At 41.3% G+C, this 26,010-nt stretch overlaps 2 protein-coding genes across 2 annotated transcripts in view; both read right to left on the reverse strand.

Moving 5' to 3' along the window:
• Positions 1–1,002: 1,002 nt before the first annotated feature.
• Positions 1,003–12,661, reverse strand: LOC144671994 (NACHT, LRR and PYD domains-containing protein 3-like). The gene is made up of 6 exons (XM_078533929.1): positions 12,586–12,661; positions 12,429–12,494; positions 9,046–10,762; positions 7,124–7,210; positions 5,555–5,746; positions 1,003–1,139 (listed from the first exon to the last, which is right to left on the reverse strand). The coding sequence occupies exons 1-6, from the start codon at positions 12,659–12,661 to the stop codon at positions 1,052–1,054; spliced, it is 2,226 nt and encodes a 741-aa protein (XP_078390055.1). The 3' UTR covers positions 1,003–1,051.
• A 2,350-nt stretch (positions 12,662–15,011) lies between these two features.
• Positions 15,012–26,010, reverse strand: part of LOC144671995 (uncharacterized) — a 63,136-nt gene continuing 52,137 nt past the window's right edge. The window contains exon 6 of the mRNA XM_078533930.1: positions 15,012–15,262. Coding sequence (XP_078390056.1) covers positions 15,012–15,262 — 251 coding nt within the window. The remainder of the gene's footprint in view (positions 15,263–26,010) is intronic.

The following is a 26,010-nucleotide window of genomic DNA, read 5'->3' on the forward strand; positions in this document are numbered from 1 at the left end:
AATGGTTCATGGTTTTATGTTGCTAGGGTGTACCTTGGCCTAGTTCTTGGTTGTTTTAGACAGTGTTTCCCCTGTGAGGTACTTTTGCGGAGCAGAAGGGGAGAAATGATTCACAGGGTTTTCTTGTCCTCAATTGCTGAACGGATTTGATATCTTGGAGAAGAAGAAAGATGATTGCCAAAGTTGGAGCTAATATTGAGGGGAAAAGAAACACCAAGGGATTATATAAAAGAAGAATTTTTCTTCACATCTTGTTCATGTGTATAACAGATTTTCACCATAAAGCATTAATACTTGCAAAAATCGCGTTCACTTGGGAGCAGGATGAAGCTATATACCGAGGTGATCAAATATATTCATGGGGCAAGATGGCTGAGTGCTGCTGTGAATGGAGCACGGGGATTTGGAGCCTGGCATCCGAAGTGCGTGCATTCTCAATTATGTATTCCCGTGGACTGATCTCAAGAATTCAACTAAGACATATCTGGGAGCAGGTTGTGGAGTGGTATGTTGTCTGATGACACCTGGGTGGTGTGGAAAAGTGCTTCAAAGGAAATAAAACACACTTGGAAAAATAAACAAAAAAAAAAAACAACTGCTATCCCTTGAGCTTTTTTGTAGATTCATTGATTAACTGGTGAGGATATATCCGGTATACTGAGAGTGGGACGGCAATTTAAAAAGGCCAGCTGCCGGGAACTCAAGCTCACGCTTGCTGACCAAACCGAAGTGCTCAGATCGCCAGGTGTGCCATTGTCAATATGGTCAGCAATACCGCGAAATGTCATATCTCGAATGATGAAAAAAAAGTGTAGCAAAAATATAGAATTACACGTGAATTTTCAACTCGCAAGACAGAATTGTTTGAGCCCTGCAGACAGGAAAGGGGCAGAGTGAACGGGTCGAAATTGTAGTTTTTAACCTTCATTGCGCATATATTTTTTCCCCCAACAGCTTTTCCCGACAAATTGTTCAATAAAAGCATGATTTCAGAGACCATCACATAAAACATTTAATAAAAATATGTGCAAAGGAAAACATAAGTTGACATTCATTCCGTAATTACAGTCAAGTGCAATGATTCATTGTCCGAATTCAATGCTTTCCGCCCCTCTTCTGAGAACTGATTGCCTCTCAACCTGAAGAAAGGAAGTGAAATTATCATAGAGAATACAGGTCTCAATAATGAGTCCATCAATTTATGCATAAAACATAGTAATATTATAAACTTCAAAAATAAATGTTCACATGGATTTTCTGTATCTACAGCCTCTAATTTTAGACGCATTGCTGTCAAGCCAAGTCTTAATGCAAATCCTTAATTCCCTTCGTAAGATGTGGATGAGAAGCATGGTTGAATTTCTATGGGACAAGTTGTAACACGTACTCAAACACTGCTTTTTGAAGGGATTTTCGGGGTTTTTACACGGCTTCAGTGAAGGAACACGTCCATTCAAAATTAGGATTCAGATGTGGTTTGAGGGGAAATGGCAGATGGATCGGCTCCTGTAGGTCAGGGCTCCTGCCGTTTTACTTTATAGGTATGTTATGATTGGAAGAAGGTGAACAGGCGAGACCCTGCAATGCACCTTGTAGAAAGTACACGATGCATCAACTGTGCGCCAATGGTGGAGGATGCAAATGATTATGTGAGAGGATTAGGTTTCAATCAAGCCATATGCTTTTCGCTGCGTGTGGTGTAGCTTTTTCATTGTAGTTCCGACACTCTATCAGTAAACTACTGCGTTTTCTTTACACAGTTACATTGTGCCTTATAGATGCGCGACAGGCTTTGGTGCGATTGGGTGGTGAGTTTCTGGGCACAGAATTCCCTGCCAAATGCCTCCACTTTAGGAAAATTATTTATAGACTTGATTCAGATAAGCTTCTGTTTAATGGTAACCAGCAGAATTTTGATAGTGGAGGGTTCGATGAAAGGAATGCAGTTTAACAACAAGCAGAAGTAGTTGCCTTTATGGGAAGCTCACTTACGAGCACTTGAGTGGCAATAGTTTGCTTGCGACTTATTAGGCCAAACCTGAATGTTTTCCAGTACCCCCTTTATGAGGCCATATTAGTTTCGATATGTGAGTTTCAAACCCATTCATATTGTGAGTTTTAAAGTGATTTTATATATTTAAAACTGTACACAAGGAGGCTAGAAAATATGACCGCCTAACGTCAACAGGCTTCATTTGTGCATTAGAGCCATTCCCTGACTCAATACTGAGAAAGAATAACAATAGTCGTTGTTGTTGAGAACATGAGCATTGCTGAAAAAAAACATTTGGCGAAGTTTATCTTGCATTTATCAGGATACCAAAAGTATACTAATGCCAGTGGAAACAAGTAGTTATACTGTTTGAGAAAAGAGTGCTGAATGGTTGGCATTTAGACTCTGATTAGTGGATGCGTTGCAATGGAGAATGCACAGGTGAATGATGACAGACAGGTAGCTTCCAAGAATCGTTTAAAATTTAAACCAGGCAGCTTGACTGTGATTCGTCATGGCATTGCACTGAAGATTGAAGCAGCGAATGGCTACCACTTATTTTGTTTAGCTGAAACAGGTGCAATCTGTGTACATCTTCTTTCTGCCCGCAAGAAACAGGGCCATGTGTTTTTATTTATGTGGCTTCCGGCACACGCAAATGCACTGCACTGCGCGCCACACTGACAATGTTAATCTCGTTGTCATAGTAATTTTCCGTACATTGAAGATTATTTAGAAAATGTAGCTCAATTGCGGAATCACATCTAACGTTGAACGCTTTGTAAAGAGTTTTGCCCTTGCAGGCTGGTTGGGTACAGTGTGTACTATGCCCATTGCGAACAGCAGTAGGGACATGCTGTTTGATATCATCCACGAGTCTTAGGGTCGTAAGGCATACATAACTACAATGGCACTGAGTTTGTGAGATAGGTAGAACAGTTTTTTTTTTGTCTTGACAACAACTTACTGTTACTACCAAATACCACTCATATTGCTACTGTATAGTAGCAGGGTGAAACGCCTGTTTGTCTTTTTTTTAGATATATTGCCATTAGTTGGTAATCTGAGGTGGACTAGGCAATTTGTAGGCCGTAACTAATGGACTTTGGTTACGGGTTTGCTTGGCATACAACGTGAAATGAACAATGAACTTAGGCTTGTGGTTGTTGGCTGAAGTAAAGTCTAACGTGCTACCGCGTTAATGTTGACAGGGCCTCTCCTGCTTCCAAGCCTTTAAGTGGTGTCTTAATACCACGTATTTAGCGGGATGATGGGAAATTTAGGTACAGTGATGGATCATAAACTCCGTACATCTAGCTGACGATGGTTGCAATAATTCCAAGCCGCCATTAGGCATGGATTTGCCTTGATAACAGAAACTGAGAGTGCGGATATGTGTAGACCATTACTCTATGGTTATTGATTCAATGTCGTTTACCATACGCAATCGGATTGGGCGGGGCTATAGAGCTTTGATCTGTCTTCGCCATTGTTTTCTGCAGCATTTTCTATGAAATGGTGTATAGATAGTCTGTATGTAGAGAAGTGCTGTAGCTTCACTAGGCTGGGGTCTTATGATAAACTATCCCTGTTCATACTAATTGTATGCACGACGACAATCCTCATAGTATAGGCTTGCTTGGCTGCATTGTCGATATAGATACGTTAAGGTACATGAGCGTCCTGTTGCTGAATCAAGGCAAATCTAGCTCTGCCGTTGGCGTGCAACTTATTGTGGATTGCGAGTATCGAGATGCCATATCCGTTTTCAAACTGTCACTTTTGGCATATTGACACTGCCACAGAACAAACTGCAGCATATCCTTAATACGTAGATTGGTCTTTCTTTCCACACGAACTGGGAGGTTGATCACTCTTACCACTCAAATTATGCAAATATCTATCTGCAGTATGTGCTTGATTAAAACGATTCTAGTAAGTTTTCACTCAGAAGGTAATTTCATCAAATCCCACAGACGCAGTCTACATGATATATTGTTCCTGCTCAGCTAAGGCGGGAAGTAGGACTGCTACTGGGCTTTTTTTGGCGACGGTAATTGAAGTCCCTAAAAACGTAATAGACTCGCTGTCCTTTTTATGCCGAGTACACTTCCGAAGTGTCGTTCAAGAGGGAGGAGCACTGCTTCGCCACTTCAATGATTGTCTTAGTTGGTAGTAATCAAAAATTATTCTTCTTGCAGATAGCCATCACAGACAGAACGAGCTGTATGTTTTCTATTTGTGCTGCAACCATTTTATGGCACTACTGTTGCCTTGCCTGTGCTTGCCCCGACAGCAAGCGACTTCAAGGTTTCTAGAGACAATTTCGAAGAATCCCCAACATGCTCCCTTCCATCTGATATATCACTTTTCCAACATATTTGATTTGCCCATCATTTCAATGGCACGGGAAATTAGTGACGGGAAAACGTCTTCCACGTTGGGTCTGCTGCAGTGGGATAATCCTGTCATCCTGTCATTCATTAGTATGTTTGTACAGCACTCCTTTCGTTTTTGTCATAAGTTATCAGATGTTGGTGAGAAGGAATTTCCAGTGTCGGCTGGACGATGTGGGCGTTACCGTCAAGGGCACCCTTTATTGGTTCAGTGGTCCACTTGTTCTGTGTCTAGGATTACAAGTAGACTAGTCAGGTAAGAATGGCAGATTTGTTTCTCAAACGGCATGGAAGAGCAAGATAGGGATTGGCAACAATCGAGGATTGCTTCATGTCACTAGTACTGAAATTAATGCTGCATTGGCAACAATTCAATATATTCGTCAATTTAATTACAACAACTCTAATGGTTATGCGGGCGGGTGAAGAGTTGTGTGGAGGTGGTTGCAGCCGGTGAGGATGGTGGTGGGGGGCGGCAGGGGTCGGGGGGGTGGGGGGGGCGGTGGGTGGGGAGGTGACGGGTGGTGATTTGATGGGGTGCTTTGTGCTCCTTCGCCTTGTCATCTTGTTTACTTTCCACTGACTTTGCCGATACGCGGCCATCTCAGTCCTTTTTCTTTAGCTAAATCGAATTTTTCAGCCAGCAGTTGCGAGTGAACCTCATTGCTCTATATTTGGAATCAAACATGCAACCGACCAGCAGCTGAGAATAGTTCTGCTCACTGCCTGCCACGACCCTAACGAACCCAATGAATTTTAGCCCATGCAGCATTAAATTCAATACGAGCGACATTCATGCCTAGATTGATATTATTTGTCAACATTCCGGTAGGATCAAGGCCATCGTTCTTGAGACAGGAATTTTCTTCATATTCCAAATTTTTGTCACTTGTATCAAGGTATATTTTTTTCCAGCTGCCTTATTGCCTTGATGTGTTGCAACTCATAATGTGGAAACATTGTTCCAGGTCTCTGGATTTCGAATACAGTACCTTCATCGCGATGTCATTGAAACCATTGACTTGAATCAGACGTATCCATCCCCACCACCCACCCAGCCAAAATAATTAATTTTCCTTTAAAAGACTATTAAAATGCACATAGAAGCAAGATATATAAATGTTGGATAAACATTTAATTAATAATTCTTCAACACTGCACTCACCTGATTTCCTTCAAATAGGTCCTACTCTGCATCAGGCGTTTCAATGCAGGAACAGATTTGTCAGTAAGTCGATTGGCCTGTTCGGAATCCAAATTATCATTGCTCAGATCCAATTGCGCCAACGAGCAGTTTGCGCTGAGAGAGAAAACCAGCATTGCCACAGAATCATCTGTGAGACCATTAGATTTTAACCTGCAGTGATTAAAAAATGGATCACCTTAATCTTGCATGTTGAAATGTATAGAAATGGCAAATAATGTCTGCGAATTTTCAAAATCGTTTGTGTGTGTCTTTGTGTGTTTGTGTCATGAAAGTGTAATAATTTTCATAGTATTGTGGTGATTTTTTGTAAAAGTGGGTTAATAATGAGGTTTTGATTAGTTTCCCTGTGTGTGCGTGCATGTGTGTGTGTGTGTGTATGTGTGTGTGTCTGTGTTTGTGTGTGCTTGTGGGGTGATCGGCGGGGTTAACTGATTTGGAGGCATCTGGTCTGGAAGTTTTGAGACTTCAAAAGGGAATTGGGGTACAATGCTAAATACCTAAACATGGCTGCAGTTTTAGAATATGAGGTGTGGGACACATTTGCATTATTACATAAATTAAGTTAGCCTGAATTTCAACAGTGATGTTAACATATTAGTGGTCGGCTAAAAAGCTAACGCAAACAGTGTGTTTATATTTTTCCCAAAGTTTACTGATAATATGAATGCTTTGAATGATTTATCTTATCAGAAAAGTAAAGTTGGAAATGCATATTGGAAGAGTGGGGTTCACGTGAAAAACGGAGAAACATGTGCAAAGGAGATGAGGTTCTATGTAAGGAGGGGAAGGAATTCTAAGACCTAACAATAACATTCCAGCCTCTATGCATTAAGGAACCAAACTGGGGCGGGGGGGGAGTGGGGGGTGGCGGGGGTGGGGGGTGGGTGGGTGGGGAACAATTTGAATCTTCCTGTCCAGGCTATCGAGTTGCTTTGCCTGTTTAAACCTCTTTAAATCTATTCATCTCTTTATTATTGCCCTAATGGAGGTGTAATTGGCAGGCAGATTTTTAGGGACGTTAATAGTTCGTATACTAGTAATTTGTAGACCTTTGAATTGCTTTAAATCTTTTCTTCTATTAATAGAAGTTTAATTTTGTTATTTAAAAAAAGACCTCTGCATCTCGGTGGGTTATTAGTACTGAATTCAATGCACGGAACTCTACGTAACCTACAAATTGCAAAACTTATGTGGGAGCTATTTCAAGGTTGCGCCATGCATTTGAGACATCTGGCACACATAATCTGCCACGACATATCAAGTGTGCGTGTATGTGTCTGTGATTGACAGGGAGAGAGAAGGAGAGAGAGGGTGGGGAGCAAGGTAGTAAAAGAGAGAGAGAGAGAGAGAGATTAGGGGAGGGGTAAAGTTTTTTTTTCCTTTATCGATGTTCAATCTCTCTAAATGATTTCTATCTTAAAGAAATTCCAAAATTCATATTTGCTGTTCATTACTAATTGATAATTGATATTCTTCTAGAAGAAGTGTACAATTTTGCTCCTCTATATTTTAAACTCAATTACTCACTCCAGCTTTTGTATTTTGCAATCACTTCTCTTCAGAACTGCTGACATCCATTTCAAACCGGAATCTCCAAGTTTGTTATCATTGAGTCTAGACACGAAAACACGAAATCAAAAATTAACAGGACAAATTTCATCATACTGGTAATATTCACTATTGACTATTCACCGGGAATACTTTGGCATCCCAATGCGAAAGTTGGACCTTTCATTCAAATTAAGGTATATATATATATATATATATATATATATATATAATATATATATTATATATATATATATATATTACTGGCAAAACAGTTGGTACAATCAGTGACGAACACATGGTGCAATTACCTAGCACGGTAGCAGTTATAACGTCCGTGGTCAAGATGTATGCACCTTTTAAACGGTTAGATGTAACGTGGAGAAGGGCGGACTGTATGACATTTATTCGCAATTTCCTTCTCTGCATTCTATCAGAGAAAACCACGGCAATTTCGCTGGAAATAGGTCAGCGTGGGCTGCGACAAAGGGAAATGGACAAAAAAAGCTCCAACTAGATATGCAATGTGAACGTCTATGGAAAAACCGTAATGATTTTCCAATGCCTATTCATAATTTCGGTTGAAAAGGTGCCGATAAAACTTTTTCTTCAAACTTTAAAATCCGTCAGGCTGGTGCACACCCTATGCTAAAGGGATTTTGACGCTGAGGCAGCAATGCAATAGTTTATACTGCGAATTAGAATGATGAGTTGCTTAGGGGCTAATTTGCAGTGTATTGTTTTCCCAGCCGTTTGCATCCATTGATCCGCAAGCTGTCGCGGGTTTTGGAGGCACTGTTTGAAGAGGCATGGCGAGTTGTTGCGGTGCATTTTTTATTTGTTGCACTTTGCTGCAAATGTTCCATCTGTTTTTGAGGGAGTGAATGTTTCAAGGTGAGCAATGGGGCGACAATGATAAGGGCTTCTTTGGCCTGGACTATGAATTATTGATGGATGGTTTGAACGTCCTGTGTATTGTCTAAGTCGTCATCATCTGAATAATTGTAGAGCATTCCATTACATTACTGAATTGAGTCCTGTAGATGGTGGAAAGGACTTTGGGAGCCAGACGGTGTGCTACAAGCCACAATATTCTAGACGCTGGTTATCTATTCGGTCCACCATACTTATATGGATGCGCCAGTGAAATTTCCGGTGAATAATTACCCTGAAAGTTGTGACGGCTTGAAATGCAGTGATGGCAAAGAGTTCAATATTAAAAGCATAACGTTGGTTTATTTATTTTTGGAACCAATAATTGCCTGCAATTTTTGTGGCACGAGTTATTTGTCGCTTATTTGCCCAAGTGTTTATGTTGTGCTGGTCTAGCTGAATATGGTATAGATAACGGCCATACCCTTTAAGAATCCGATGTTAGTGGACACTGCGCAATCACCAGGTGACATCCCTAATTCTATCTGTATGATGGAGGGAAGTCATTGATGAAGCAGAGGAAAAAAATGTCTCCTTAGGAAATTATTCTAAGGAGCTCCACCGGCTACATTGTGTACCTGAGATAACCAGCTTGCTACAGTTTCATCCATCTTCCTTTTTCTTAAATATGGATCTGCCATTTCCATAAAAAGTAATATAACTGACATATCAGTGCAGCTACAGAGGTTATCCAAAAAGTGCAACAGTTTCAGATATGATGTAGCCAAGATCCAACCTGATCTCCTTTTGAAAACAAAACACACAACTATGGGGCACTCACGTACAACCCGAACAGTCACTTTTATGTTCTTATTGCATCCTTTCCCTTCCGCACAACAGAGCGTAACAAGAGAATGCGCTTCTCAGTGGGTTCAATATAAGATGTACTGACGTTTATGTCTCACTATTAGCAGACCACATTCTACATTTATTGCTTATAATGTTATTTAATAATTTTGGTGAGTTACCTGAGAACTTTGCATTTGGGTAGCAAGAGCTCCAGCTGATGGATTTCATCAGCTTCGATGCAACAAGCAGCGAGATTCAGCTCTTCCATCCGCTCCATATACATCAGCACAGTTGACAGAACCACACAGTCAGAGCATTTAAGAGGAAACTGTCTGAATGTTATTGTCTTCAACGGTTTTAATGCGGCCGCCATCAGTTCGGTGTCTCCAAATTCAAACAAATAGTAGAACATCTTTAAGAGGCAACTTTGGGTTTTCCCGTCTTCCATGTTCGGAAGAAGTGATTTCACATTTTCGTTCAGCCAATCCGATACTCGCAATTCTGTTTCGGTGTTAATTTCGCCCATTTGGCGGTCAAGCTGATCAGTTAAATTTCGTGATGAGAGACCAACAAGGAAACGTAAACATATCTTAAGTCTGTCGTCAGTGCACATGTTCCATTCACTGATAAGTCTGACCAGTTCATTTCCTGCTGTTCTTTGACGGTTCGTAAGTGCAGCGATAAAGTCTTGCAAAATGGAATGAGTGAATGTGTATACAAGGCAGCCTCGATTATCGTCTCGAATCTCTAACATAAAAGCAGTGATAAAATTTGAAAGAACTGGTTCTTGGTGATTTAACTGCTCGCTATGAAAAATTATATTTCGGTTGCAAATCCCCGTGTAGGCCATCTCACCCAATTGCAACAACTGTTTGACAGCGATTACACGATCACAGCCGGATCTCTCTAAAAGACTGGTGACGTAAGCTAAGAACACCCGTGTGCTGGTCATGCGGAAACGAGATCCCCTGTCTGACCCTTGTGTCAGATGTAACGCTAGTAATGAATTAAGGACTGAACAGTACAGAGGGTTATAGCACAGGGTGTACAATGTCTCATTCTGTTCAATGTATTCGGTTACATCTCTCGCAAATTGTATATCTCCATAACATTGGCGAAAGTATTGTTTAAATTGATCAGGTTCAAATCCCACAATCTCGACCGTTTGATCGATTTTTGCTTTTGAAAGTAGCTCCAGTTTCCACGGCCGTGTTGTGATCAATACTGAACAGCCTGTCAACAAGTTACCTTGTATGAGGCAGCGCACGATCTCTGACACTTCACAATAGCACTCGGGATCTATGTAACGGCTCTGTTGATCTATGCTGCTCTTGGCATCGTCGAAATCGACTTTATTCTCGAATCGGTAGAAATCATCAAACACAAACAATAGTTTTGAGGGTTCCTGCCACAGACGCTCCAACTGATAATCGAAGTGAGGGTAGGAATCCATAATGAGATTAGATAGAGTGGTCCTGTCATTTGTTAAATTTAAGGATGAAAAGTTAAAATAAAAAACAAATGCAAACTGTTTGTACATTTCCCCACTGGCCCAATCCAGGAGCATCTTCTGAATCAGGGTAGTTTTCCCAATCCCAGCAGCGCCAATTACCACTGTTGTCCAAGTTTGTCTTGTTTTGCAACAGGTGCTGGGCAAAAGTTGATGGATTTCAAATGCCTTATGTTTATTAATGCATTTCCTGAGTATTTCTGCTCGGATTCTCCCGCGGGCCTTCACTTCACATTCTACTTCTTCGCGCTCACGGGGGGAAGCAGCAATCACTATGGTGGTGTAACACTTAGCCAGGAGGCATGCCCTATGGCATTCATTTCTTCTAATGTCAAGGGCTCCCATTCTCTTATTCTTTTCACGCATATATTTTTTGTGCTTAAAGCCTAGGGAATAAAATAATGCATGCATTATATACGTATGTGTTTCATTGGCACATCAGTCCTGATTCTGAGATTGACATTTGTCATTTGAGATTGATAGCAATGCATTGACGGGGAAAAGTACTCAAGGAAACACATTAATACTTCACTGTGTGTGTGTACTGAGAACAACTTAAGTTATTTTGTCTTTTTTTTTTTGCCCTGGCATCACGCGGTAAATAATATTATTCTTATCGGTAAAACTGTTCCAAAGGTTCATGGAATTTTATGAAGCAGGATTAAAGTTTGTGGCTACTTTATAGATGGACAACGGGATTTATGTCGTGAATCTTTCTAAGTTAATAAGGGCATTCGTGACGAATAGAAATCGCCTGATCTTAGTGAGAACTCTTGACAGAGGGTATGGTATAAGCCCTCTTAATCTACATTTCCAAGCTCATTGAAACCCTCAATTTTACATGCACTGTGAATCAGAACAGCCACTACAACACGGTGCGGTCAGAGAGAAGAAAACAACGATAATACATTTAATAAATGAAGACTGGCCAGAGAATTCCGTAGTAAGCGGATTTTGCGAAGACTGCTGATTGGCGATGCGAAACTAAAGTAACATAAAGAGCCAATTTTGATCAGTAAGTCAGCTTTTTGTTTATCAGAGTCTCAATTGTTCTTAATAGAGGTAAAAGTGCCGTCAAACAAAATTAGATATTTTAATCAATGCAAATGAATTATATGGAAACAAAATAGTTTGTATACTTATAGAAAAATCACGTGGAAAAATTAACTCCCTATTTCCCAGAGAGCGTAATGTTCGATCAAGCGCTCTAACCTTTTCTCCGAACTATCGAAATGGAAGCTTGGCTATTGTTCCGACATTAGACTATGGGGAATTAGTTACTGATGCAATCTAAACAATGATAACGTTTTTTTTTAGCACAACTTCCAGATTTGGAAGGAAACTTTTTGTGGTAACCTGGAAATGATCAGCTTGTTAGAGCAGAAGCCGTGGTTGGCAGCGACTGGCCATTAAGTTTCGCTTTTTGCACAGGGTGGTTTGTTTGGTTTGTTTCCAAGCCTATATTCTGCACAGGCTCACAACCCAGCAATAATTTCTCGATGTGGAAAAAAAACCTGCAAGATAAGTTATTGAGGAATGCATAATCTGAATAAATGCATATCTATTTCTGCACTTCAGGACAACGACAATGTTTGTATTATCCGTTCAACTATCGCTTTCTAAAATTACGGCCTTACTGTGTGCTTGCATTCACTCTGCAGGTGGAAAGGTGATGAACTCTCTCTGCGAAAAGCAAACATCTACTATTCCGCCTCTGGAACTCATCGACCTCAGCATGTATGCTAAAAATAAATAGCAGCTACCCTCCACTCCTCCCCCCCGCCCCCCACACCACCCCACTTCCCCTCCCAAACACACACCATTTAAAATCTATTTCAATAGTTTTTCGTGATTCTTATGCATGGATTTGCATGCTGGCAAGTTTACGGAAAATTGATCAAAAAACAGTAGCACCTGCTTTATTCATTGCTCATCAACCTGCTGTTTTCCAAATATTATGCAATTCAATCTATAAACTCCTGAATTTGACAATTGCACAAAATTAGCTGCTGCCTCTACAAAGGCTTTTAGTAAATTATATTGGACACTTGCCTTGAACAAAAATTTCTACTTCTTGGTTCATTTCATTCCGCACGGATTCCGTTCGGAAGTCGCAACCTGTAAACATATATGTCGCATTTTTAAGTTCAATATGATGCTCTGAGTTATTCATAAATTTACAGAAACATTATGTTATGTCATTAGTCACCTTTCTCTCTTACTTCCGATAATATCTCATTCAGTTCACGGCTGCAAATCTGCATTTCAGCAAAAGTGTTAAACATCGTTCTTGGGCCTTTTGGTCCTGATTCCAGCACAGCCTCGAAAAAGATTTGTAACGCAACATTGCTTTGGTTACTTCCAGCAAACTTGCAAATTTCCTTAAAGCAAATGACACATCCAGACAGTTTGTTTCAGATTGTTGAAGACATTTGACGAATTAAAGCGGCAAGAAACATAACATTAAAAAATATTTTCCTTATTTTCTCCCCAAGCCCCAAAAGCCCCGAAGCAACTCTTGAGATTATAGACCAACTGCAAAACAAATAATTTGTATTCTTTATTAAATTCCGCAGATTCGCAATTGCTGCAGTGGCTCCCACTTCCTTTCGTGCTGAGCCTTATTTGTTTGCTTAGGCATTTATCTAATACTTTTAATTATGAAGTAATAGTAGTGGCACTGCAGCAACTAACCATTCTCCTTAGACGGGACTATCCAAACACACGGCCACCAGCACCTAGAATGATAAGGGCAGCAGACACATGGGAACACCAGCGCCTCCAATTCACAAACTGCCCTAGCTTGGAAATATACCGCCGTTATTTCTCTATTGCTGGATCATAATCCTGTGAATTCCCCTTCCTAACAGCACTGTTGTTGTTCTTACAACACATAATCTGCAGCAGTTGAAGATGGTAGCTCAGCATTACCTTCTGAAGGGCGATTAGTGATGGACAATAAATAATCGTCCAGCCAGCGACGCCCACATCAAAAGAACAAAAAAATATATAACAACAAGCACTGGCTATAAACATCCACTGTTACAGCGTTATGAACTGTTACTCACACAAAATTAAGTACTCTACAACTTCCCATGCGGCTTATCTATTTTCCGCTTTGGCAGGAAATTAAACGTGTTTCAGATTGCAATAGCAGGAATGGGGCAAAAATTAGGTTATAAGAAATAGATGATAAACGACAACAGGATCATATCCCTCCCAATCCATGTTCATCTGCAGCCATAAGGAAATCCTTAAGTCTGACACCGGGCAGACACACACCCTTCGCAGCACCAGATCGGAAGTTGGAGTAAACAAAATACTTGGGAAAAGTTCAGCTTTGCAATTATGTTAACGGCAGCAACCTGACAGTCACAATCACCCTCTCCTCACATGTTGATGGTGGTAAGGCATTTGGCTGTCAAGGAGATTTGTAGAGACCCCCGTGAGTTGTAATTGTTCACCTGTCAGCACTTCTGTGGTTGGAATGTCACTTGTTAGGTGAAGAGACAAAGTCATATTTTGCCCAAGTTTTTCTGAATAAGGCTGCTTCATTCTTGGATGGGTTGTGCTCCTAAGGGAAACTGCAGTCTTAAGCGAGAATCCCCAATTGTGATTTCTTGATGGAAGGCAGTTTATAATAATGTTTGTCAAATATCCTGCCATGAAGCGATACTGGGTGTGCCAGGAATATCATTCCGCTGTTAATAAAAGTATGAATTGATTTTTTTTTTGCTAGATGATTTAGATGAACTCTTCAAAAGTTGCTTGCGGGAGTAGCAGGCCATAATTTCAGCTTAACTCTTGACATAATTTCAATATGGTTTGAATGCTGCATTAATCATGTATTTGTGATGGATACTGTTCATCTGGGCATTTAATAGTAGCACTTATTGCAGTCGATAGTATTGAAACAGCTATGCCTACCTTGTGATCTGTTTCAGTAAACACCTTTGCATCTAAGAGCGACTGACTGACCGCCTCCAGATTTTTTTCAATTGGCATTGCCAGTTTGTGGCGGTACGTGCTGATAATTCTGTGTAGCTCAATATCCGTGTGCGTCGACAGCATGAGGGATAAGTTTGTATCAGAAGTTTCTGAGAGCATTTTGCAACATCTGACCCCTATTAAAGAAGATGAATACGGTAAACAGGTTTTATCACGTGACCAGTTCAAATCAAATGATTCATCATTTAACATTGCCATGGGAACATAGTGTTACAGAGGGGATGGTGAAAGATGCGACAGGCAAAGGCAAGAAGCAAGCTTGATTTGACTTAGATGTGTCACCATTTTTACGTTCTTTCTTTCTTTCTTTCTTTCTTTCTTTCTTTCTTTCTTTCTTTCTTTCTTTCTTTCTTTCTTTCTTTCTTTTTTTCTTTCTTATTTTCTTTCATACTTTATTTATTTCTTTTTTCATTTATTTCTTTATTATTTTCCATTTCTTTCCTTCCATCCAGTTTTCCTTCCTTCCAGCCTTCCTTATTTATTTTCTTTCTACACTATACACAGTTAAGTCAAAGAAATACATAATTGGGCTAAACAAGCCATCATGAAATTAAAAGCAGAAATAGTTTTAAAATAAATGTTTAACAAAGGAAAGGAATATTATCGTGTAAGAATTTACTGAGATTATTAGAAATGGGACATATACTTGCCTTCCAATTTAAGAACAAATTCTGCGCCACTGTACGCACCTGCTGAGTCATTAGTGCAGACACCTCTGCTCTCTGTCTTTTGTTTAATTTGTTGGAAATTACATTTGCTGTGCGTGAAACAGCAAATTATCGCAATTATTTCAAATAGTGCTCCAAGTAGAAATTCCGCCATGACTGAAATGAGGAGAGTTCTGTGTTGTTCTCGCATTATTTCTGAACAGTCAAACCCTGTTAGTTATAAAATGCATGTTGAGCAGTCACACAGAAAAACACGTGTTAAATATCATCTCAACATAATTAAATTAAAACCAACAGTAATGCTGAACGTAAATCAATCGTTGTTTTCCAGTGAATATCTCAGAAAAAATTTTGCAATCCTGATAATTTGTGAAAGTATTTCTCTTCCGTGTCAGACGTTGTGAAACTTGTGCATTCATGAACACCGCGAGAATATTAATTTAATCAATTGTGGACTGGTTGTATATCGGAGAAGAACACGAGCTCTGCTTGAGCTAACTGAAGGTTTGTATCATATATAACAACTCAGCAAGTTTTTATATCACGCAACAAGGAAGAAGCCTGTCAATATTTGGATTGATGCTAATTTGGACATCACCATTTAGTCCTATTACTGTATTATTCCTCTTTAACATTTCTGTTTGCCTGGCGAATGGGCAACAATTGACAGCTGAAGTTCTGTTAGTTGCTTATGTCAACAAGGTACACTTCGCCCGAGAAGTTGCACTCTCTCCTCTAACTTCCTGGTCAGGGGGAGGGCTCTAAATTATATGTCGTTTCTAGCAACGTGCGCTGTGAGACGCAAGGTTTATAATTAACTTTATTCTTAAGAACGGCTGATTCAAATACATGAACCATGGGCATAAAATGAAGGACTGAAACAATCCTATGCATCTGTGAAATCGTTTTTTCTTGCCAATTGAAGCCAGTTTGGCCTTTCAACGTACAGCTAGCAACGACTTGTGTTGTTTCATATGGTAAGTGATTGCATAATTTTTTGTGTTTGTGCGACACAACGAGCGGTAGGGTAAATTTATCCATAAGATAGCATCGCAATTTTACGAGCTGACCAGGTTGCCCATTTGCGTTGCATTATTCCATAATTAAGGGAATCAAAATTTCAGAAATACGATTAGAAACATAACAACGATAAACAAAGCATTTATTTTCACCAGCAGAGTCCAGTTAACTACAATTCTCTGATATCTAATACAATCATTCAAAAAAACTGCGAACTCTGAAAAAAAAGATGTTGCACATTAAAATCAGCACTCCCGTTCTGTAACATACCGGGCGTCTAATTGGGCTTAATGTGTGTTATTTTTTATTTGTTTTATGACACAAACTGAGATGAAGGGAACAACCATTGTGGTTGGGGAAATATTTGACTTATACCAACGTGAATTGCTGTTAATTCTCTTTTCTCTCTTCACTAACTTTTCCTCTGCGTTTCGATATTCTGTTGTTAATCAAGTTCTTGGTCAATCTGCTATATTGTAAACCACTCGCAGCCGGTCGGAACCAGCCTGAATTTGCGATATGTTCTGCATCTCTCCTTCCAGGGTCTATCCTGCCCAACAATTAAAAACACATCTCCCAGGAAAAGCTTGAACCCCTGGTATCCTGCGTAATTTTCGTTTGCTCTCCTGTTCCATTTTAAACATTTTGGTATGATCGGGATCTGATTTATCTGAATCCAATTGGTCAGTTTTCCGAGCGATTGTTCTCCTCTTATTGAAATGCCGGCCAAGTGTACAGGGAGGTAACAACACCAGCTCCTGACGATTTATACACTTTTTAGCCGCCCCTCTCGTTCCGTGGGCGGTAACGTGAAAGACAGAACAGTGAATAGAATAGGCGAGCGGGTTACCAAGCGAGTTTTCCATCCAAGCCCAAGCCTGAGCAAAACACAAGTTGACAGCCACTTGGAATTCATCCTCTCTTGTGTCTTGGTCTGTTCCTATAAATTTTATGAGACGGGCAAAAGAAGGTGAACGGCGGCCGAATATCATTCAAGACATATGAGGCATTTTTTATCTTGTTTAACCTGTGATTGTCTCTCGGACATGGACTTCTCAATTTTGAACAAATCGCCCATATTATGTCATTTCTCCAGCCAGCCGCCACGGCTTTATACTCATTAATAACGTTGCTGGCAAAAGTAAAGCATTGATATCACGATTAAAATGACTGTTTTAGCTTTCATCAAATTTTTGTGGGAAAAATATGTATTTACAACGCAATTTGCGTGAATATTATTTTTGTGAGTCATGAATGGCCGGGATCTCATTGTAAGGTCAATTCCTCTTAGCGAACTTGCTGTTCGAATTGGAATGTGACACTGCACTTTATTTCCAATATCAAGTACTTTAAATTACCTTAAAAACAATGTCAAATTCACCCAGTATCACTATTCTATCCATGGATAGCACACCTTTCTTCTGAATTATCTGCTGTAAAATTTAACTTTAAGAACAAAGTGAACCTGGAATGCATGTCATCCAAGACCAAGCTATTATTTTTAATTTGCCTCTTGCAGTGCTCTACACTGTAACATCTGATGAGAGCAAGCTGATGTTCTCACTCTTAGTATGTTTGTCATTTTCGACATGCCAAAGAGCGAGGTGCTGATGATGTACTGAAGTGCATGGATTCTTTGTTAAGATGTCTATGAAACAAGCCTCCATTAGAGAACCCTGAAGCTCAATTGCACTTATCCTCTGAGCCGTTGCCACGTTCCCTGAGGTCTTTGTACAACCGACGTCCTGGAATTTCGTTCTTTATTTCTTCCATTAGAGGGGAATCACGCTCCCAAATATCCTCATTGTAGTAATGCTCGCTCTACTGTAGCATTCTGAGAGTGTAACAAACTATGTTGACATACTTGGCACTTGCGGGGGTCATAATGAAGGTCTCTACCATATTCAGCTAACAGCTGAAGTGCGTCTTCAGAAGTCCGATGTCTGTTTGCTGGCCTCACACCTTGCCAGTTACAACGCTCCTCTACATTGGCATGCAGTTCTTCATAGACGTTAGTGGCCACGTTGTATGTGGGTAACACCTGTTGCGCAATATCAACGCTTGAAGATACTGTATAACGCTGGGTGTGGCGTTGAGCAGTGAGACTGGTAAGCTATAGCATCAGAGACTCGTGTAGTGTGTACTCAACCCTGCAGATGCCCAAAAAAGTGTACATGCCTGCAGCAACCATTTTGGCAGGCGCAAGTAAAGAACAAGCAGAATGATTGGAATTCCTGGCTGTTTATGAAGGCTGCAGCCTCGTCAATGGAAGGCATAAATTTGGCGTACGTGGAGTCAATGCACCAGCACGGATGTAAGGGGAACTCCAAATGTTATCGCCCTCCCAACACATATGTGAGCATCGTCATAAAAGCTCATGCATTCGCTCGACTGCCTTTAACGGCACCACATACCAACATATGTACAATGAGCAAGAGAAGGCCATTAAAGCCACCAAGACCGCTCCGCTATTTAATATAATCATGGCTGATCTAATTGTAATGTGATATTTGCATCCCAACTACCGCCAATAACCTATCACACAATTGCATCTACAGCTTCCACTTTATCCACAGCACATCTGACTTCCTCAAAGAACTCCAATACGTTGGTTAAACACAGTTTCCCTAGTACAACACCATGCTGACCCGGCCTGATTAGCTTGAGCTGATCCAATAGCCCTGCTATTACTTCTTTATTAATTACTTATAATATTTTACCGACGACTGATATAAAGGTAACTTGGTTGTAATTTGTTACTTTCTGCCGCCCTCACATTTTGACTAATGGAGTAACAGTTGTTATCTTCGAATCTAAAGCAAACTTCCCCGAATCCAGCGCGTTTTGGAAAATTTAAACCGATGCATCAACTATCTCGCTACACAGTTCTTTTAAAACCCACAATTAAGTCCATCAGGACCCGGGCTTTTGACAGTTAGCAGCACCAAAAATTTGCTCAGTACCACTGTTTTGGTAACTGTAATCTTCCTGACTGCCTTCCCCACTTCCATTTCCTGTTTTTTTTTACCTGCACCTGCAGTGTCACGTGTACCTGCTATCGGGAAAGCTGTCGCACAACACCGGGTCAATTCATCTGTGACTTCCTTGTTTTCTTTGACCTATTTTCCAGACTGACCTTCTACAGGACCACCGCTCACTTTGTTCACTCTTTTCTTTTAAAAATATTTATCAAGATCCTTACTTACCGTTTTTGTTTATTTTTGTTTAGCTTTCTCCCATATTCCAATTTTCCCCTCCTTATTAGTCTCTCTGTTATTCTTTGCTGTTCCTTATACTTTGTCCAATCTTATGGTCTTCCACGTATATTTCTACACTCGTATGCGTTTTCCTTAATTTTGACACTATATATAACCTTTCAAGTTAAACACGGATGGTGTGTCCTGCCGCTGGACATCTTCTTACTCATTCGAATGCACATATTCTGTGAATTATGAAATGTCCCCTTAAGTACCAAACACTGCATCTCTATTGACCTATCTGTTAACCTGTTTTTCCAATTTGCTTTCGCCAGCTCAGCTTCCATGCCCTCGTAATTTTACTTTTTAATGTTTAAAACATACTTTCAGGCGCACCCCTTTCTCCCTCAAACTGCAAATAAAATTCATTCATATTATGGTCCCTGCTACATAGGGGCGCCTTCACTGTGAGATCATTAATTATTCCGACCTCATTGCACCAGACCAGGCCTAGAAAAGCCTGCTGTGTGGTTGGCTCCAGAACATGCTTTTCGAATAAACTATCCAAGAAAACTGCAATGTGCTCCTCATCTAGACTACCTTTACTCATCTGAATTTCATCTTCGATATGTAAATTAAAATCTCTCATGATTATCACCGTGCCTTTCTGACAAACTCATATTTGTGCTTCCATTATGCACAACCAAACATTTCGTTCCTGTAAGGGGGCAGGGACACTGCTCTTATAATTGAGTTCCTGCCTTTAACTTTTCTCATCTCTTCCGAACCTGTTTCCACATGCTGTTTTCCTGACCTTAGATCATCCCTCTCTATTGTGCTAATATCATCGTTAACTAGTACAGCCACCTATCCACCATTTATTCGCTTGCTTTGCTGGCTAATTACCATATATTGTTCAATATTGAGGTCTCAATCCATGTTCTCCTGATGCCATGTTTCTGTAATGTCTATCAGATCACAATTATTTATTTCTATGGACAATCTCAGTTCATCTGTTTTGTTTCAAATGCTACCTGCATTCAGATAGAGGATTTTTTCTTCTGTTTTATCCTTTCCTTCTCCTTATAATCTTTCGTTTCATCTGCTGATTTACTGTTAGATTGTACTCTCCATCCGTAATACCTTAAAACGCAGGAGCTGAGGTAGATCACGGCATAGTAGAATTGTCGCAGGACTAGTCATCCAGTCGCCCAGGGTAATGTACTGGGAACCCGAGCCGGAATCAATTAAAATTCAATAAACATCAGCAACTAAAAAGTCTAATGATGACTATTGTCGATTGTTGGTTCTGTGTCTGGTCCTCTGACTCCGGTTTGGAAAGTAAACCTGCCTGGCTAACATGTGATTCCAGACCCACAGCAATATGTCTGAATCTAAAATTCCCTCTGAAATGGCCAAGCACACCACTCAATTGTAAACAAAACGATACAAAGTGACCAAAAATGTACGAAAACGGATGGACCACCCAGCAACGACTGCGGCACCGGAACTTACAACTCCAATCAAAGCCCTGTCGACACTTCAAAGCTCTCCATAATAATATCTGGGGCTAGTGCCAAAATTGGGAAAAGTGTCTCGCAGACCAGTCAAGTAACAACCTGACATAATCAGCCTCACGATTTCATTCCTTACAGTTAATGTACCAGAATTCGCCATCGCCATCCTTGTGTATATCCTGTCCTACGGGCAGGGCAGACCAAGCAGAGATTGTGGCATATTGGGAAACAGGCGGAAGGGAGATACAATGTGTGAACTCAACATCAGCTCCGGACCACATCGGCACCAGGCCAAACATGGGCAAGGGAACCTCCCATTGATTATGAGGTACCGCCCTCCCTCAGCAGATAAAGCATTGCTGCTCCACGATGAACATCACTTGGAGGAAGCTCTGAGGGTGGCAATGGTTGAGAATGTACTCTAGTTGTGGGACCACAACGTCCATCATCAAGAGTGTCTTAGTACACCACTACTGACCCATTTGGTCGAGTCCTTAATGACATAGGCGATAGACTGTGTCTGCAGCAGGTGGTGACGGAACCAACAAGAAGGAAATTAATCATACTTGACCTCAGTCTCACCAAACATCCTGCCGCAGAAGCATCGGCCCATGACAGTATCGGCAGGATTGACAACCACACAGGAATTGCGGAGGCAAAGTGCCGCCTTCACATTTCGGATACACTCTTTCATGTTGTGTGGCACTACCATTTGCGAAATGGGATTGGTTTCGAATAGATCTAGTAACTCAAGACTGGGCAAACATGAAGCGCTGTGGGCCATCATGAACAGCAGAATCGTATTCGAATGCAAATTCTAACTGCATGGCATGGCATATCGCTCACTCTGCCATAACCATCAAGCGAGGGGATCAGATCTGGTTCCGCGAAGAGTGGTGGAGCGCATGGATGGAGCAGGACCAGGCATACATATTAATTAGGTGTCAACCTCCCGAATCGATAACACAGGACTCCGTGCATGCCACACAGCATAAGTAGCACGTGATAAACAGAATCACAGTGTCACAAAGTGCAGAAGAGGCCTTCCAGCAAATCGAGTCTGCACCGGGACATGAGAAACACCTGGCCTACTACCTGATCCCAATTAACAGCACACGACCCATAGCGTCGAATGTTATGACGTGCAAAATGCTAACCCAATTATGTTTTAAAGGATCTAAGACAACCCGCCACCAACATACTCCCAGGGGGCGTATTCCAGACCTTCAACAGCCTCTGGGTAAAAAGGTTTTTCCTCAAATCATCCCTAAACCTCCTGCCCCTGACCTTGAACTTCTGTCTCCTGGTGACTGAGCCTTCAACTAAAGGGAGCAGCTGCTCCCTATCCAACCTGTCCATGTCCCTTAATCTTCTACACCTTGATCAGTTAGCCCCTCAGTCTTCTCTGCTGCAACGAATATAACCCAAATCTATCCATCCCCTGTTCATAACTTAAATCTTTCATCCCAGGCAACATTCTGGTGAATCTCCTCTGCACTCCGTTCAGTGCAATCACATCCTTTCTATAATGTGGCCACCAGAACTGCAAACAGTACACCTCTTGATGGGCTTAACAAGGTTCTATACAACTCGAAATCGATCTCCCTACGTCTGTATTCTATGCCTCCCTTGATAAAGGTACGTGTCCCATATGTCTTTTTAATCACCCCGTTAACATGCCCCTCCGCCTTCAGACATCTATGGGCACAAAGACCAAGGTCCCTTTGTTCCTCAGAAATCCCTATTGTCATGCCGTTCATTGAATATTTCCTTCTAAAATTATTGCTTCCAAAGTGTATCACCAGAATTTATTTAAGGTAAAGTGCTGTCTGCCACTTATCTGTCCTTATAACCATCCCCTCAATATCTTCCTGTAGCCCAGGAGACTCAAACTCACTGATAACCACCCGGCCAATATTTTTGTCATTCGCAAACTTACTATTCCTACCAGCCACATAGTCATCTATCTCGTTTATTTAAAGTAATAATAAAAGGGGGCACAGAGACATATCATGCGGTACACCACTGGCTTCCAGTCACTAAAGCATTATTTTGTCATCACACTCTGTCTCCTACAACTAAGACAATTTTGAATCGAACTTATCAAATTATCGCGTATCCCATGTGCATTTGCTTTCTATATAAGTATGCCATGTGGGTCCTTGTCAAAGACTTTGCTGAAAACCATATAAACTCCATTAACTACTCTACCATCGTCTACACAAGTTGTCACCTCCTCAAAAAATGCAATCAAATTTATTAGACTTGACCTCCCACTGACAAAGTCATGCTGACTATCCCTGATAAAACCGTTCCTCCCCATGTGGAGGTATATTGTCTCCTTCAGAATTTTCACCAATAGTTTCCCTACCACTGACAGGAAACGCACTGGCATGTAATTCCCTGGCTTATCCGTACAACCGTTCTTAAATAGCGGGATCACATTAGCTGTTCTCCAGTCCGCTGTCACCTCCCCCGAAGCCAGAGAGGAATTAAGCATTTGTGCACAGCCCCTGCGATCTCCTCCCTTTCCTCACTCAGCAGTTTGGGAGGCAAATCATCAGGACCTGGAGGTTTGTCCACTTTGAAGCCTGCCAACCCCTCCAGTTCCTTTCACTCCCTTTGTCAAATTGCTCAAGAACCTCGCAGTCTCTCTCCCTGAGTTTGATACCATCATCTTCATTCTCTTGGGTAATGACAGATGTGAAGTATTCCTTCAAAACTCTACCGATGTCCTCTGACTCCACCCATAAATTTAACCCTTGGTCTTTAATGGGCCCTAATCTTTACCTACTTATCCACTTCCCCTTGGTATACTTATAGGATATAATGAGACTTTCGCTAACTTTACCAGCCAGAACATTCTCATAACCCCTGTTTGCTCTACGAATTGCTTTCTTAAGCTCCACCTTGCACTTTCTGCACTGCACTAATACCTCCGCTGATGTGCTTCCCTTGTACCTGCTAAAAGCTTCATCTTTTTTTCTCATCTTATCCTGAATATCTCTGGTCATCCATGGTTCTCTGGGCTTGTTTCTCCCTCCTACCAAGCTAGGGGTATCATTTTGAGTCTGTAGCCTCCCCAATGGCTTTTTGAGCACCCCCGCTGTTCCTCTGTAGGTTTCTCCACAAGTCGCTGTTCCCAGTGAACCTTGGCTAGATCCTGCCTTGTTTTACTAAAATCAGCTCTCCTGCGATCCAAAACAATTTTCTGCAACTTGGCCATTTCTTTGTACATAACAAGCTTAAATTGTACCACGATGTGATCTCTATAACTTAAATGCTATCCCTTCACGACCTCAGCCACATGTCTGGCTTCATTACCCAGAAATAGGTCCAGCACTGCTGCACCACCTGGTGCACCTATTAGATATTGACCGAAAAGTTTCCCCTGCAAACATTTCAAGGAATGAACTCTATCCAACCCCTTAAGACTATTTATATCCCAATTAATTTTGGGACAGTTGAAACCACATAGTACAATTACCGTATTGTTGTTGCTCTTACACAACTCCGCAAACTATGCACATGTTTGTTCCTCAATTTCCTGCTGATTATCTGGAGGCCTATAATAAACGCCTAACAACGTTTTCCTAAATTTTATCCACAAAGCTTCGTTAGATGCCCCCTCCAAAATAACATGTCACCTCATTGCAGTAACTGCCTCATCGTCTTCTACCCTCTCTCATGTCCCGCCTGATAAATTCTGTATCCCGAAGTGTTGAGCTGCCAATCCTGCCCCTCCCTCAACCACGTTTATGTGATGGCTGCTATATTACAATTCCAAGTGTCAATTCTCACCCTTAACTCATCGATTTTACATGTAACATTCCTGGCATTAAAGTAGAGGCCATCCAGCCTTGCCTTACTCCCGTGAATCATATTGCAGCTGTACTCTCTGTGAGTTGATTGTTTCTCTGCATTATGATGTGTCCCTATTCTGCTAACATTCTGTGTCCCCTACCACTTCCGAATAATTTTAAATTCATCCGAACAGTACTAGCAAAACGGCCTGTAAGAACTGCTATGGTTCAGAAGTAGACTGTCCCACTTGTACAGATTCCAACTCCCCCAGAAAGGGTTACAGTGATACAGTGATCTAAAACCTTCCCTCCAGCACCAACTCATAAGCCACATATTCATCTGCACTATTATCCTATTTCAGAGCTCGCTATAAAGTAGCACTGGGAGTAATCCACGATTGCAAATCGAGTGGTATTACATTTTACTGCACTGCCTAAATCGTTGAATGTTTGATGCAATACCTCATACCACTTTTTATATATCTCCTTAGTACGAACATGTACCGTGACCTCTGCCTCATCATGCCCTTAAGGATGCCCTGAAGCCGTTCAGTGATGCCCCGGTCACTGGCACCAGGGAGGCAACATACCATCCTAGAGACTCATTGACGACCACAGTAGAGCCTATCTGTTGGCCTGACTATAGAGTAACCTATTCCTATTGCTTTTCCTTTCTTCCTACTCTCCTGTACAGACTGGCTGCTTGCGGTGCCAGAAGTTTTGCTTTGTCTGCACTATCAGAAGGAACCAGCGCCCTCAAAAGCCTCCAAAATGAAATACCGATTTGGGCGCAGTGCCACATGGGACCCCTTACCTACCTGCCTATTTATATTGGACTGCCTGGTGGTCAGCCATTCCCTTTCCTCCTCAAGCCCCTTCAGCTGCGGTGTAACCACATCTATAAACCTACTACCGACGATGTTCTCAGGTTTGTCGATGCTCCAAAGTGTCCTCAGCCTCCATTCCAGCTCTGAAACCGGAGCTTCCAGAAGCTGCAACTGGACGCACTTCCTGCACACACGCCGCTCCCGGGTAATGCAAATGTTTCCGGATTCCCTCATGGAGCACGAGTTGCACACCACGGCTTTGAGCTCCCCTGTCATGACTTACAACATTTATGTTAATCGTTTTAAATCAATGGCTCTAGAGCCCTTCTGTTTTGTTCCTCGTTTCTACAGAATATACATACTGTGAACTTAGAAACTACCATTAACTATAAGTGATAAAAGTAGTACTAATTACCGCACCTTACCCAATACTTAGCAGTGATTCCCTTCCGTTGTAGCCGCTGCAGCTGCAGCAGGTCAAGACCATTCTCTGAAGATTCAGGAATTGAGATAGAAAAGCAAAAATGCCAAGAGCTGCTCATCCCCTATGCATCAAATTTCCACTGTGCATCAAATTGTCAATACCCACACTCA

Source organism: Cetorhinus maximus, chromosome 35 (assembly GCF_964194155.1).
Source record: "Cetorhinus maximus chromosome 35, sCetMax3.hap1.1, whole genome shotgun sequence".
Classification (NCBI taxonomy): domain Eukaryota; kingdom Metazoa; phylum Chordata; class Chondrichthyes; order Lamniformes; family Cetorhinidae; genus Cetorhinus; species Cetorhinus maximus.

What these genes read in the sequence shown, in the direction of transcription:
- LOC144671994 (XM_078533929.1), bottom strand. Translation starts at nt 12,661, where the DNA reads ATGTTTAACACTTTTGCTGAAATGCAGATTTGCAGCCGTGAACTGAAT. An exon ending in ATCGGAAGTAAGAGAGAAAG is followed by an intron (nt 12,495 to 12,585) that starts GTGACTAATGAC and finishes ATATGTTTACAG; the next exon opens with GTTGCGACTTCCGAACGGAA. An exon ending in AGTAGAAATTTTTGTTCAAG is followed by an intron (nt 10,763 to 12,428) that starts GCAAGTGTCCAA and finishes TTTATTCCCTAG; the next exon opens with GCTTTAAGCACAAAAAATAT.